The following is a 15,384-nucleotide window of genomic DNA, read 5'->3' as shown; positions in this document are numbered from 1 at the left end:
TAAACCATGATGATTAGAATAAGGGATTAAGAGCATAATTCAACTACTAAACCATGATGATTAGAATAAGGGTTTAAGAGCATAACTCTCCCAGTAAACCATGATGATTAGAATAAGGGATTAAGAGCATAACTCTCCCAGTAAACCATAATGATTAGAATAAGGGATTAAGAGCATAACTCTCCTAGTAAACCATGATGATTAGAATAAGGGATTAAGAGCATAACTCTCCTAGTAAACCATGATGATTAGAATAAGGGATTAAGAGCATAATTCAACTACTAAACCATGATGATTAGAATAAGGGATTAAGAGCATAACTCTCCTAGTAAACCATGATGATTAGAATAAGGGATTAAGAGCATAACTCTCCCAGTAAACCATGATGATTAGAATAAGGGATTAAGAGCATAACTCTCCCAGTAAACCATGATGATTAGAATAAGGGATTAAGAGCATAACTCTCCCAGTAAACCATGATGATTAGAATAAGGGATTAAGAGCATAACTCTCCTAGTAAACCATGATGATTAGAATAAGGGATTAAGAGCATAACTCAACTAGTAAACCATGATGATTAGAATAAGGATTAAGAGCATAACTCTCCCAGTAAACCATGATGATTAGAATAAGGGATTAAGAGCATAACTCTCCCAGTAAACCATGATGATTAGAATAAGGGATTAAGAGCATAACTCTCCCAGTAAACCATGATGATTAGAATAAGGGATTAAGAGCATAACTCTCCTAGTAAACCATGATGATTAGAATAAGTGATTAATTTCTTGGCATTGTGTTCGATATGATAGCAGTATGTGGGTCCAGTTTATGCAACAGTATATCTGTAGTGGTTTAGTGTAGTGGAATAGTGTAGTGGTATAGTGGTATAGTGTAGTGGTAGAGTGTAGTGGTAGAGTGTAGTGGTGTAGTGTAGTAGTGTAGTGGTATAGTGTAGTGGTAAAGTGTAGTGGTATAGTGTAGTGTTAAAGTGTAGTGGTATAGTGTAGTGGTATAGTGTAGTGGTAAAGTGTAGTGGTATAGTGTAGTGTAGTAGTGTAGTGGTATAGTGTAGTGGTATAGTGTAGTGGTAAAGTGTAGTGGTATAGTGTAGTGTAGTAGTGTAGTGGTATAGTGTAGTGTAGTAGTGTAGTGGTATAGTGTAGTGGTAAAGTGTAGTGTTAAAGTGTAGTGGTATAGTGTAGTGGTATAGTGTAGTGTAGTAGTGTAGTGGTATAGTGTAGTGTTAAAGTGTAGTGGTATAGTGTAGTGGTAAAGTGTAGTGGTATAGTGTAGTGTAGTAGTGTGGTGGTATAGTGTAGTGGTATAGTGTAGTGGTAAAGTGTAGTGGTATAGTGGTGTAGTGTAGTGGTGTAGTGGTGTAGTGTAGTGGTATAGTGTAGTGGTATAGTGTAGTGGTAAAGTGTATTGTAGTGGTAAAGTGTAGTGGTATAGTGTAGTGTTAAAGTGTAGTGGTATAGTGTAGTGGTAAAGTGTAGTGGTATAGTGTAGTGGTAAAGTGTAGTGGTATAGTGTAGTGGTAAAGTGTATTGTAGTGGTAAAGTGTAGTGGTATAGTGTAGTGTTAAAGTGTAGTGGTATAGTGTAGTGGTAAAGTGTATTGTAGTGGTAAAGTGTAGTGGTATAGTGTAATGGTAAAGTGTATTGTAGTGGTAAAGTGTAGTGGTATAGTGTAGTGGTAAAGTGTATTGTAGTGGTAAAGTGTAGTGGTATAGTGTAGTGTTAAAGTGTAGTGGTATAGTGTAGTGTTAAAGTGTAGTGGTAAAGTGTAGTGGTAAAGTGTAGTGGTAAAGTGTAGTGGTATAGTGGAGTGGTATAGTGTAGTGGTATAGTGGTATAGTGTAGTGGTATAGTGTAGTGGTGTAGTGGAGTGGTATAGTGTAGTGTAGTGGTGTAGTGTAGTGGTGTAGTGGTGTAGTGTAGTGGTGTAGTGGTATGGTGTAGTGGTGTAGTAGTGTAGTGGTGTAGTGTAATGGTGTAGTGTAGTGGTGTGGTGTAGTGGTGTAGTGGTAGAGTGTTGTGGTATTGTGTAGTGGTGTAGTGTAGTGGTATAGTGTAGTGGTGTAGTGGTGTAGTGTAGTGGTGTAGTGTAGTGGTATAGTGTAGTGGTGTAGTGGTAGAGTGGTGTAGTGGTAGAGTGTCATGGTATCGTGTAGTGGTGTATTGTAGTGGTGTAGTGTAATGGTGTAGTGTAGTGGTGTAGTGTAGTGGTGTAGTGTAGTGGTGTAGTGTAGTGGTGTAGTGTAGTGGTGTAGTGTAGTGGTGTAGTGTAGTGGTGTAGTGGTGTAGTGTAGTGGTGTAGTGGTGTAGTGTAGTGGTGTAGTGGTGTAGTGTAGTGGTGTATGTAGTGTAGTGGTGTAGTGTAATGGTGTAGTGTAATGGTGTAGTGTAGTGGTGTAGTGTAGTGGTGTAGTGTAGTGGTGTAGTGTAGTGGTGTAGTGTAGTGGTGTAGTGTAGTGGTGTAGTGGTGTAGTGTAGTGGTGTAGTGGTGTAGTGTAGTGGTGTAGTGTAGTGGTGTATGTAGTGTAGTGGTGTAGTGGTGTAGTGGTGTAGTGTAATGGTGTAGTGTAGTGGTGTAGTGGTGTAGTGTAGTGGTGTAGTGGTGTAGTGTAGTGGTGTATGTAGTGTAGTGGTGTAGTGGTGTAGTGTAATGGTGTAGTGTAGTGGTGTAGTGGTGTAGTGTAGTAGTGTAGTGTAGTAGTGTAGTGGTGTAGTGTAGTGGTGTAGTGTAGTGGTGTAGTGTAGTAGTGTAGTGGTGTAGTGTAGTGGTGTAGTGTAGTAGTGTAGTGGTGTAGTGTAGTAGTGTAGTGTAGTAGTGTAGTAGTGTAGTGGTGTAGTGTAGTGGTGTAGTGTAGTGGTGTAGTGTAGTGGTGTAGTGGTGTAGTGTAGTGGTGTAGTGTAGTAGTGTAGTGGTGTAGTGTAATGGTGTAGTGTAGTAGTGTAGTGGTGTAGTGTAGTGGTGTAGTGGGGTAGTGTAATGGTGTAGTGTAGTGGTGTAGTGGTGTAGTGTAGTGGTGTAGTGGTGTAGTGTAGTGGTGTAGTGGTGTAGTGGTGTAGTGTAGTGGTGTAGTGGTGTAGTGTAGTGTTGTAGTGTAGTAGTGTAGTGGTGTAGTGTAGTGGTGTAGTGGTGTAGTGTAATGGTGTAGTGTAATGGTGTAGTGTAGTGGTGTAGTGTAGTGTAGTAGTGTAGTGGTGTAGTGTAGTGGTGTAGTGTAATGGTGTAGTGGTGTAGTGTAGTGGTGTAGTGGTGTAGTGTAATGGTGTAGTGGTGTAGTGTAGTGGTGTAGTGTAGTGGTGTAGTGTAGTGGTGTAGTGTAGTGGTGTAGTGTAGTGGTGTAGTGTAGTAGTGTAGTGGTGTAGTGTAGTAGTGTAGTGGTGTAGTGTAGTGGTGTAGTGTAATGGTGTAGTGTAGTGGTATAGTGTAGTGGTGTAGTGGTGTAGTGGTGTAGTGTAGTGGTGTAGTGTAGTAGTGTAGTGGTGTAGTGTAGTAGTGTAGTGGTGTAGTGTAGTAGTGTAGTGGTGTAGTGTAATGGTGTAGCTGCTCTGGCCCCCCAATGGTGGAACAAACTCCCTCACGACGCCAGGACAGCGGAGTCAATCACCACCTTCCGGAGACACCTGAAACCCCACCTCTTTAAGGAATACCTAGGATAGGATAAAGTAATCCCTCTCACCCCCCTTAAAAGATTTAGATGCACTACTGTTCCACTGGATGTCATAAGGTGAATGCACCAATTTGTAAGTCGCTCTGGATAAGAGCGTCTGCTAAATGACTTAAATGTAATGTAAATGTAGTGTAGTGGTGTAGTGTAGTGGTGTAGTGTAGTGGTGTAGTGTAGTGGTGTAGTGTAGTGGTGTAGTGTAATGGTGTAGTGGTGTAGTGTAGTGGTGTAGTGGTGTAGTGTAGTGGTGTAGTGGTGTAGTGCAGTGGTATAGTGTAGTGGTGTAGTGGTGTAGTGGTGTAGTGGTGGTGTAGTGTAATGGTGTAGTGGTGTAGTGTAGTGGTGTAGTGTAGTGGTGTAGTGTAGTGGTGTAGTGTAGTGGTGTAGTGGTGTAGTGTAGTGGTGTAGTGGTGTAGTGGTGTAGTGTAGTGGTGTAGTGGTGTAGTGTAATGGGGTGAAACAGGAGCCTCTGTCACAAATTCCAGAAATATAATAAAATGCCCTACTTTTGACCAGAGCCCCTAACTCTAACTCTACCGAACCCTAACCTTAACTCTAAACCTAACCCCAATGTGCCCTGATCAAAAGTAATGCACTCCATCTGTAACAGGGGACGTTTAAGGCCACTTCCCTGGCCTTCTCCTTCTATGTATAGGGGTTCACAGCTCCTTTGATCACTGGTTCCCTGTTGAGGTACGTAGCCCAGTAAACCAGGTTGAATGTCCCAAACAGAACAGGAAACACTATACGGGACATCTTGTCGATCTTGCTGACGCTGTTGTAAGTCTTTTTGGGGTCGGGGGTCTTGACCTCAGCCAGTTTCAGCTGGATGTCTGCGCTGTTGGAGATGGTGGGGATGGCATTGTCCTTAGTCAGGTTGGGAGTGTAGCTGACCCCAGCTGAACAGGTGTTGTTAGGTTTCTTGGACAGAGCCGTAGGGTTTTTCTGGTCAGGAGAAGGACAAAAAAGGGGAAAGCATTGTTTCAGTATTTCATTCTAAATTCACATTGATAACATTGAATCCTATTTAAATGAGGAAACATCTTGGCTCTGAACACAACTTTCCCTTTAGTAAGCTAAGTACTATAGCAACAGTGGTAAAGAAAGAAACGAATAGGCATTCTTGACTGACGTTGGGGCTTCAGTGAAAACGATGGAAGCAATTTATTAAAGGACGATTGGCTGTAAACACAATCAGGGCATCCATAGTATCAATAGTAGTACAGCATTACTAGTAAAGGTATCAATAATGTCATGACGGGCCTGTGAGGATCAGCTCTACAGAGATACCTCTACCTCCCGCAGAGTGGGACTGAAAGGTCTGTGTGTACTGTATGGAGAGTCTACCGTACAACTGTAACATGCATTAAATGGACTTTGGGACAATAGATTTGATCGGACAATAGATTTGATCAACCAAATGTTGGGCATAATGACGGATGGAAAATGAAAACGTATGTCTATTTTATGATGTTACTAAAGGTTAAATGAGGATGTGAAAACATGCAGATCAAAGAGAATGTTTCTTGTGACAATGAGCCTGTGATTTTAGTTGTCTAATGAGATCGTAGTAAACGGTGATACCTTGCCTCGTAACTAGCTACGCTCCAGGTAACCCAGAGAGAGTGTCATGAAGACAGAAATGCCCCCTTTCTACCCGGGGGTATAAAACATGAGTGAGTTAAGAATTTACATATCAGACTAGAGGACAAAGTGCTGCAGCCGAGGTCCACGAGTCGTCACGACCCTCAAATGCATCACGAGGTTGAAAACAAATGAAACCTCTGAACAATTAAGGCTGTGTTGGAGTATCTAACAAGGTGAATCATCTGTTATCTACACAGCTTCCATTCCCAAGCTGGGGAACGAGTGCAAGGAAACAGACAACTAAGAGAAACGACATTGTGACATCTTGCGGACAATCAGAGACTTACACCTGAAGACGAAAGACCAGATCATGCGAAGATACCCAACAGAGATACCCAACAGAGATACCCAACAGAGATTCCCAACAGAGATTCCCAACAGAGATACCCAACAGAGATTCCCAACAGAGATACCCAACAGAGATACCCAACAGAGATACCCAACAGAGATACCCAACAGAGATACCCAACAGAGATACCCAACAGAGATACCCAACAGAAATACCCAACAGAGATACCCAACAGAGATACCCAACAAAGATTCCCAACAGAGATTCCCAACAGAGATTCCCAACAGAGATACCCAACAGAGATTCCCAACAGAGATACCCAACAGAGATACCCAACAGAGATTCCCAACAGAGATACCCAACAGAGATACCCAACAGAGATTCCCAACAGAGATACCCAACAGAGATTCCCAACAGAGATACCCAACAGAGATACCCAACAGAGATTCCCAACAGAGATACCCAACAGAGACTTTCAACAGGTAAATACCCAACAGAGATTCCCAACAGAGATACCCAACAGGTAAATACCCAACAGAGATACCCAACAGAGACTTTCAACAGGTAAAAACCCAACAGAGATACCCAACAGGTAAATACATGCATTATAAAGGTGTTAGGGCTAAACCAAGCGTAGTTTACAAATATATTCAAGTGTTGCTTTTCTCTCTCTCTCTTTAAATCTCCATCTTGTGTAACACGTTTCATATTGTGTCGGTCCGCTATGGACCTGTTGTCATTGTATTAAGTTCTAACCAATAACCTAGTCCTAGACTATGCGTGTATGTGTATCTTATGTTATCATTTAGCTTGTTAGTAAATAAATAATCAACTCAACTTGTGTGGTACGGAATGATTACTGAGACCGGGGTTTGTGCAGATTTACGAATTATGCAACGTTCAGAACGAGACTGATGAGAGAATAAATTAATTAGTGACTGCTATGACATCGATATTTTCAGACATTCTTGAGTTAAGGTATCAATAGTACAGTGTATCAATGGTACAGTTTAACTAGTTAAGGTATCAATAGTACAGTTTAACTAGTCATGGTATCAATAGTACAGTTTAACTAGTTATGGTATCAATAGTACAGTTTAACTAGTAAAGGTATCAATAGTAGAGTTTAACTAGTTAAGGTATCAATAGTAGAATGTATCAATAGTACGTTGTAACTAGTAAAGGTATCAATAGTACAGTTTAACTAGTAAAGGTATCAATAGTAGAGTGTATCAATATAACAGTGTAACTAGTAAAGGTTTCAATAGTACAATGTAACTAGTTAAGGTATCAATATAACAGTGTAACTAGTAAAGGTTTCAATAGTACAATGTAACTAGTTAAGGTATCAATATAACAGTGTAACTAGTAAAGGTATCAATAGTACAATGTAACTAGTAAAGGTATCAATAGTACAGTTTAACTAGTTATGGTATCAATAGTACAGTTTAACTAGTAAAGGTATCAATAGTACAATGTAACTAGTAAAGGTATCAATAGTAGAGTGAACTAGTAAAGGAATCAATAGTACAGTTTAACTAGTTAAGGTATCAATAGTAGAGTGAACTAGTAAAGGAATCAATAGTACGTTGTAACTAGTAAAGGTATTAATATAACAGTGTAACTAGTAAAGGTATCAATATAACAGTTTAACTAGTAAAGGTATCAATATAGCAGTGTAACTAGTTAAGGTATCAATATAGCAGTGTAACTAGTTAAGGTATCAATAGTAGAGTGAACTAGTAAAGGTATCAATAGTACAATGTAACTAGTAAAGGTATCAATAGTACAGTTTAACTAGTTATGGTATCAATAGTACAGTTTAACTAGTTAAGGTATCAATATAGCAGTGTAACTAGTTAAGGTATCAATAGTAGAGTGAACTAGTAAAGGTATCAATAGTACAATGTAACTAGTAAAGGTATCAATAGTACAATGTAACTAGTAAAGGTATCAATAGTACAGTTTAACTAGTTATGGTATCAATAGTACAGTTTAACTAGTTATGGTATCAATAGTACAGTTTAACTAGTAAAGGTATCAATAGTACAGTTTAACTAGTTATGGTATCAATAGTACAATGTAACTAGTTAAGGTATCAATATAACAGTGTAACTAGTTAAGGTATCAATAGTACAGTTTAACTAGTAAAGGAATCAATAGTACAGTTTAACTAGTTAAGGTATCAATAGTACAATGTAACTAGTTAAGGTATCAATATAACAGTGTAACTAGTTAAGGTATCAATATAGCAGTGTAACTAGTTAAGGTATTAATATAACAGTGTAACTAGTTAAGGTATCAATATAGCAGTGTAACTAGTTAAGGTATCAATATAGCAGTGTAACTAGTTAAGGTATCAATATAACAGTGTAACTAGTAAAGGTATCAATATAGCAGTGTAACTAGTTAAGGTATCAATATAGCAGTGTAACTAGTTAAGGTATCAATATAGCAGTGTAACTAGTTAATTAAGGTATCAATATAGCAGTGTAACTAGTTAATTAAGGTATCAATATAGCAGTGTAACTAGTTAATTAAGGTATCAATATAGCAGTGTAACTAGTTAAGGTATCAATATAGCAGTGTAACTAGTTAAGGTATCAATATAGCAGTGTAACTAGTTAAGGTATCAATATAGCAGTGTAACTAGTTAAGGTATCAATATAGCAGTGTAACTAGTTAAGGTATCAATATAGCAGTGTAACTAGTTAAGGTATCAATATAGCAGTGTAACTAGTTAAGGTATCAATATAGCAGTGTAACTAGTTAAGGTATCAATATAGCAGTGTAACTAGTTAAGGTATCAATATAGCAGTGTAACTAGTTAAGGTATCAATATAGCAGTGTAACTAGTTAAGGTATCAATATAGCAGTGTAACTAGTTAAGGTATCAATATAGCAGTGTAACTAGTTAAGGTATCAATAGTACAGTTTAACTAGTTAAGGTATCAATATAGCAGTGTAACTAGTTAAGGTATCAATATAGCAGTGTAACTAGTAAAGGTATCAATATAGCAGTGTAACTAGTTAAGGTATCAATATAGCAGTGTAACTAGTAAAGGTATCAATATAGCAGTGTAACTAGTTAAGGTATCAATATTTTTATTCTATTTTTTTTCACCTTTATTTAACCAGGTAGACTAGTTGAGAACACCTTTATTTAACCAGGTAGACTAGTTGAGAACACCTTTATTTAACCAGGTAGACTAGTTGAGAACACCTTTATTTAACCAGGTAGACTAGTTGAGAACACCTTTATTTAACCAGGTAGGCCAGTTGAGAACACCTTTATTTAACCAGGTAGGCCAGTTGAGAACACCTTTATTTAACCAGGTTGACTAGTTGAGAACACCTTTATTTAACCAGGTAGACCAGTTGAGAACACCTTTATTTAACCAGGTAGACTAGTTGAGAACACCTTTATTTAACCAGGTAGACTAGTTGAGAACACCTTTATTTAACCAGGTAGGCCAGTTGAGAACACCTTTATTTAACCAGGTAGGCCAGTTGAGAACACCTTTATTTAACCAGGTAGGCTAGTTGAGAACACCTTTATTTAACCAGGTAGGCTAGTTGAGAACACCTTTATTTAACCAGGTAGGCTAGTTGAGAACACCTTTATTTAACCAGGTAGGCTAGTTGAGAACACCTTTATTTAACCAGGTTGACTAGTTGAGAACACCTTTATTTAACCAGGTTGACTAGTTGAGAACACCTTTATTTAACCAGGTTGACTAGTTGAGAACACCTTTATTTAACCAGGTAGGCCAGTTGAGAACACCTTTATTTAACCAGGTAGGCCAGTTGAGAACACCTTTATTTAACCAGGTAGGCTAGTTGAGAACACCTTTATTTAACCAGGTAGGCTAGTTGAGAACACCTTTATTTAACCAGGTAGACTAGTTGAGAACACCTTTATTTAACCAGGTAGGCTAGTTGAGAACACCTTTATTTAACCAGGTAGGCTAGTTGAGAACACCTTTATTTAACCAGGTAGACTAGTTGAGAACACCTTTATTTAACCAGGTAGGCTAGTTGAGAACACCTTTATTTAACCTGGTAGGCTAGTTGAGAACACCTTTATTTAACCAGGTAGGCTAGTTGAGAACACCTTTATTTAACCTGGTAGGCTAGTTGAGAACACCTTTATTTAACCAGGTAGGCTAGTTGAGAACACCTTTATTTAACCAGGTAGGCTAGTTGAGAACACCTTTATTTAACCAGGTAGGCTAGTTGAGAACACCTTTATTTAACCAGGTAGGCTAGTTGAGAACACCTTTATTTAACCAGGTAGGCTAGTTGAGAACACCTTTATTTAACCAGGTAGGCTAGTTGAGAACACCTTTATTTAACCAGGTAGGCTAGTTGAGAACACCTTTATTTAACCAGGTAGGCTAGTTGAGAACACCTTTATTTAACCAGGTAGGCTAGTTGAGAACAAGTTCTCATTTGCAACTGCGACCTGGCCAAGATAAAGCATAGCAGTGTGAACAGACAACACAGAGTTACACATGGAGTAAACAATTAACAAGTCAATAACACAGTAGAAAAAAAAGAGAATCTATATTCAATGTGTGCAAAAGGCATGAGGAGGTAGGCGAATAATTACAATTTTGCAGATTAACACTGGAGTGATAAATGATCAGATGGTCATGTACAGGTAGATATTGGTGTGCAAAAGAGCAGAAAAGTAAATAAATAAAAACAGTATGGGGATGAGGTAGGTAAAATTGGGTGGGCTATTTACCGATAGACTATGTACAGAAGCAGCGATCGGTTAGCTGCTCAGATAGCAGATGTTTGAAGTTGGTGACTTCAGCGATTTTTGCAATTCGTTCCAGTCACAGGCAGCAGAGAACAGGAAGGAAAGGCGGCCAAATGAGGTGTTGGCTTTAGGGATGATCAGTGAGATACACCTGCTGGAGCGCGTGCTACGGGTGGGTGTTGCCATCGTGACCAGTGAACTGAGATAAGGCGGAGCTTTACCTAGCATGGACTTGTAGATGACCTGGAGCCAGTGGGTCTGGCAACGAATATGTAGCGAGGGCCAGCCGACTAGAGCATACAGGTCGCAGTGGTGGGTGGTATAAGGTGCTTTAGTGACAAAATGGATGGCACTGTGATAAACTGAATCCAGTTTGCTGAGTAGAGTGTTGGAAGCTATTTTGTAGATGACATCGCCGAAGTCGAGGATCGGTAGGATAGTCAGTTTTACTAGGGTAAGTTTGGCGGCGTGAGTGAAGGAGGCCATGTTTGCAGAATAGAAAGCCGACTCTAGATTTGATTTTCGATTGGAGATGTTTGATATGAGTCTGGAAGGAGAGTTTACAGTCTAGCCAGACACCTAGGTACTTATAGATGTCCACATATTCTAGGTCGGAACCATCCAGGGTGGTGATGCTAGTCGGGCATGCGGGTGCAAGCAGCGAACGGTTGAAAAGCATGCATTTGGTTTTACTAGCGTTTAAGAGCAGTTGGAGGCCACGGAAGGAGTGTTGTATGGCATTGAAGCTCGTTTGGAGGTTAGATAGCACAGTGTCCAAGGACGGGCCGGAAGTATACAGAATGGTGTCGTCTGCGTAGAGGTGGAGCAGGGAATCGCCCGCAGCAAGAGCAACATCATTGATATATACAGAGAAAAGAGTCGGCCCGAGATTTGAACCCTGTGGCACCCCCATAGAGACTGCCAGAGGACCGGACAGCATGCCCTCCGATTTGACACACTGAACTCTGTCTGCAAAGTAGTTGGTGAACCAGGCAAGGCAGTCATCAGAAAAACCGAGGCTACTGAGTCTGCCGATAAGAATATGGTGATTGACAGAGTCGAAAGCCTTGGCAAGGTCGATGAAGACGGCCGCACAGTACTGTCTTTTATTATAACAGTGTAACTAGTAAAGGTATCAATATAGCAGTGTAACTAGTTAAGGTATCAATATAGCAGTGTAACTAGTTAAGGTATCAATAGTACAGTTTAACTAGTAAAGGTATCAATATAACAGTGTAACTAGTAAAGGTATCAATAGTACAGTTTAACTAGTTAAGGTATCAATATAGCAGTGTAACTAGTTAAGGTATCAATATAACAGTGTAACTAGTAAAGGTATCAATATAGCAGTGTAACTAGTTAAGGTATCAATAGTACAGTTTAACTAGTTAAGGTATCAATATAGCAGTGTAACTAGTTAAGGTATCAATATAGCAGTGTAACTAGTAAAGGTATCAATAGTCTTCTGATCATACATGAATAAACAATCCAGCTATCCAAAGATCTACAATGTTTTATTTCACGGAAGAAATCAACCAACACACAAACAGATGCAATCCCAGTCCACACACATTCGATGCATGCCCAAACCACACACAATCGATGCATGCCCAGTCCACACACAATTGATGCATGCCCAAACCACACACAATCAATGCATGCCCAGCCCACACACAATCGATGCATGCCCAGTCCACACACAATCGATGCATGCCCAGCCCACACACAATCAATGCATGCCCAGCCCACACACAATCAATACATCCCTAAAGCCAACACCTCATTTGGCCGCCTTTCGTTCCAGTACTCTGCTGCCTGTGACTGGAACGAACTGCAAAAATCGCTGAAGTTGGAGACTTTTATCTCCCTCACCAACTTCAAACATCAGCTATCTGAGCAGCTAACCGATCGCTGCAGCTGTACATAGTCTATTGGTAAATAGCCCACCCATTTTCACCTACCTCATTCCCATACTGTTTTTATACTGTTTTTATTTATTTACTTTTCTGCTCACCAATATCTCTACCTGTACATGATCATCTGATCATTTATCACTCCAGTGTTAATCTGCAAAATTGTAATTATTCGCCTACCTCCTCATGCCTTTTGCACAAATTGTATATCTTTTTTTCTACTGTGTTATTGACTTGTTAATTGTTTACTCCATGTGTAACTCTGTGTTGTCTGTTCACACTGCTATGCTTTATCTTGGCCAGGTCGCAGTTGCAAATGAAAACTTGTTCTCAACTAGCCTACCTGGTTAAATAAAGGTGTTCTCAACTAGCCTACCTGGTTAAATAAAGGTGTTCTCAACTAGCCTACCTGGTTAAATAAAGGTGTTCTCAACTGGCCTCCCTGGTTAAATAAAGGTGTTCTCAACTAGCCTACCTGGTTAAATAAAGGTGTTCTCAACTGGCCTCCTGGTTAAATAAAGGTGTTCTCAACTAGCCTCCTGGTTAAATAAAGGTGTTCTCAACTGGCCTACCTGGTTAAATAAAGGTGTTCTCAACTAGCCTACCTGGTTAAATAAAGGTGTTCTCAACTGGCCTACCTGGTTAAATAAAGGTGTTCTCAACTAGCCTACCTGGTTAAATAAAGGTGTTCTCAACTGGCCTACCTGGTTAAATAAAGGTGTTCTCAACTGGCCTACCTGGTTAAATAAAGGTGTTCTCAACTGGCCTACCTGGTTAAATAAAGGTGTTCTCAACTAGCCTACCTGGTTAAATAAAGGTGTTCTCAACTAGCCTACCTGGTTAAATAAAGGTGTTCTCAACTGGCCTACCTGGTTAAATAAAGGTGTTCTCAACTGGCCTACCTGGTTAAATAAAGGTGTTCTCAACTGGCCTACCTGGTTAAATAAAGGTGTTCTCAACTGGCCTACCTGGTTAAATAAAGGTGTTCTCAACTGGCCTACCTGGTTAAATAAAGGTGTTCTCAACTAGCCTACCTGGTTAAATAAAGGTGTTCTCTACTGGCCTACCTGGTTAAATAAAGGTGTTCTCAACTAGCCTACCTGGTTAAATAAAGGTGTTCTCAACTAGTCAACCTGGTTAAATAAAGGTGTTCTCAACTGGCCTACCTGGTTAAATAAAGGTGTTCTCAACTAGCCTACCTGGTTAAATAAAGGTGTTCTCAACTAGTCTACCTGGTTAAATAAAGGTGTTCTCAACTGGCCTACCTGGTTAAATAAAGGTGTTCTCAACTAGCCTACCTGGTTAAATAAAGGTGTTCTCAACTAGTCAACCTGGTTAAATAAAGGTGTTCTCAACTGGTCTACCTGGTTAAATAAAGGTGTTCTCAACTAGCCTACCTGGTTAAATAAAGGTGTTCCAACTGTCTACCTGGTTAAATAAAGGTGTTCTCAACTGGCCTACCTGGTTAAATAAAGGTGTTCTCAACTGCCTACCAGGTTAAATAAAGGTGTTCTCAACTAGCCTACCTGGTTAAATAAAGGTGTTCTCAACTAGCCTACCTGGTTAAATAAAGGTGTTCTCAACTAGCCTACCTGGTTAAATAAAGGTGTTCTCAACTGGCCTACCTGGTTAAATAAAGGTGTTCTCAACTAGCCTACCTGGTTAAATAAAGGTGTTCTCTACTGGCCTACCTGGTTAAATAAAGGTGTTCTCAACTAGCCTACCTGGTTAAATAAAGGTGTTCTCTACTGGCATACCTGGTTAAATAAAGGTGTTCTCAACTAGCCTACCTGGTTAAATAAAGGTGTTCTCAACTAGTCAACCTGGTTAAATAAAGGTGTTCTCAACTGGCCTACCTGGTTAAATAAAGGTGTTCTCAACTAGCCTACCTGGTTAAATAAAGGTGTTCTCAACTAGTCTACCTGGTTAAATAAAGGTGTTCTCAACTGGCCTACCTGGTTAAATAAAGGTGTTCTCAACTAGCCTACCAGGTTAAATAAAGGTGTTCTCAACTAGCCTACCTGGTTAAATAAAGGTGTTCTCAACTAGCCTACCTGGTTAAATAAAGGTGTTCTCAACTAGCCTACCTGGTTAAATAAAGGTGTTCTCAACTGGCCTACCTGGTTAAATAAAGGTGTTCTCAACTAGCCTACCTGGTTAAATAAAGGTGTTCTCAACTAGCCTACCTGGTTAAATAAAGGTGTTCTCAACTAGCCTACCTGGTTAAATAAAGGTGTTCTCAACTAGCCTACCTGGTTAAATAAAGCCTCAACTAGCCTACCTGGTTAAATAAAGGTGTTCTCAACTAGCCTACCTGGTTAAATAAAGGTGTTCTCAACTAGCCTACCTGGTTAAATAAAGGTGAAAAAAAAAAAAAAAAAAAAAAAAGGCCCAGCCCACAGACAAAGCCAGTTGCTAGTTGAGGGTAAATGCTAGCAGGAGATAGTGGACTGCCTCAGTGCCTGGACCCTGGCAGAGCCTGGAGACTGGCAGAGCCTAGACCCTGGCAGAGCCTGGAGACTGGCAGACCCTGGACCCTGGCAGAGCCTGGAGACTGGCAGACCCTGGACCCTGGCAGACCCTGGAGATTGGCAGAGCCTGGAGATTGGCAGAGCCTGGACCCTGGCAGAGCCTGGAGATTGGCAGAGCCTGGACCCTGGCAGAGCCTGGACCCTGGCAGAGCCTAGACCCTGGCAGAGCCTGGACCCTGGCAGAGCCTAGACCCTGGCAGAGCCTGAACCCTGGCAGAGCCTGGACCCTGGCAGAGCCTGGACCCTGGCAGAGCCTGGACCCTGGCAGAGCCTGAAACCTGGCAGAGCCTGGACCCTGGCAGAGCCTGGACCCTGGCAGAGCCTAGACCCTGGCAGATTCTTGAGACTGGCAGAGCCCAGACCCTGGCAGAGCCCGGACCCTGGCAGAGCCCAGACCCTGGCAGAGCCCAGACCCTGGCAGAGCCCAGACCCTTGCAGAGCCCAGACCCTTGCAGAGCCTGGACCCTGCCAGAGCCTGGACCCTTGCAGAGCCTGGACCCTTGCAGAGCCTAGACCCTGGCAGAGCCTTGAGACTGGCAGAGCCTAGACCCTGGCAG

The 15,384-nt window shown here is 40.7% G+C and overlaps 1 protein-coding gene across 1 annotated transcript in view; it reads right to left on the bottom strand.

The window, feature by feature from the left end:
* Nucleotides 1-4,324: 4,324 nt before the first annotated feature.
* Nucleotides 4,325-15,384, bottom strand: part of LOC115126295 (gamma-aminobutyric acid receptor subunit alpha-5-like) — a 129,454-nt gene continuing 118,394 nt past the window's right edge. Inside the window, exon 9 of the mRNA XM_065009374.1 lies at nt 4,325-4,624. Within this exon, the coding sequence (XP_064865446.1) occupies nt 4,325-4,624 (300 nt within the window). The remainder of the gene's footprint in view (nt 4,625-15,384) is intronic.

The sequence above is a fragment of the Oncorhynchus nerka genome, linkage group LG24 (genome assembly GCF_034236695.1).
Source record: "Oncorhynchus nerka isolate Pitt River linkage group LG24, Oner_Uvic_2.0, whole genome shotgun sequence".
NCBI lineage: Eukaryota > Metazoa > Chordata > Actinopteri > Salmoniformes > Salmonidae > Oncorhynchus > Oncorhynchus nerka.
Note: the sequence above shows the minus strand (reverse complement) of the source record. Positions and strands in the feature narration are given on the sequence as shown.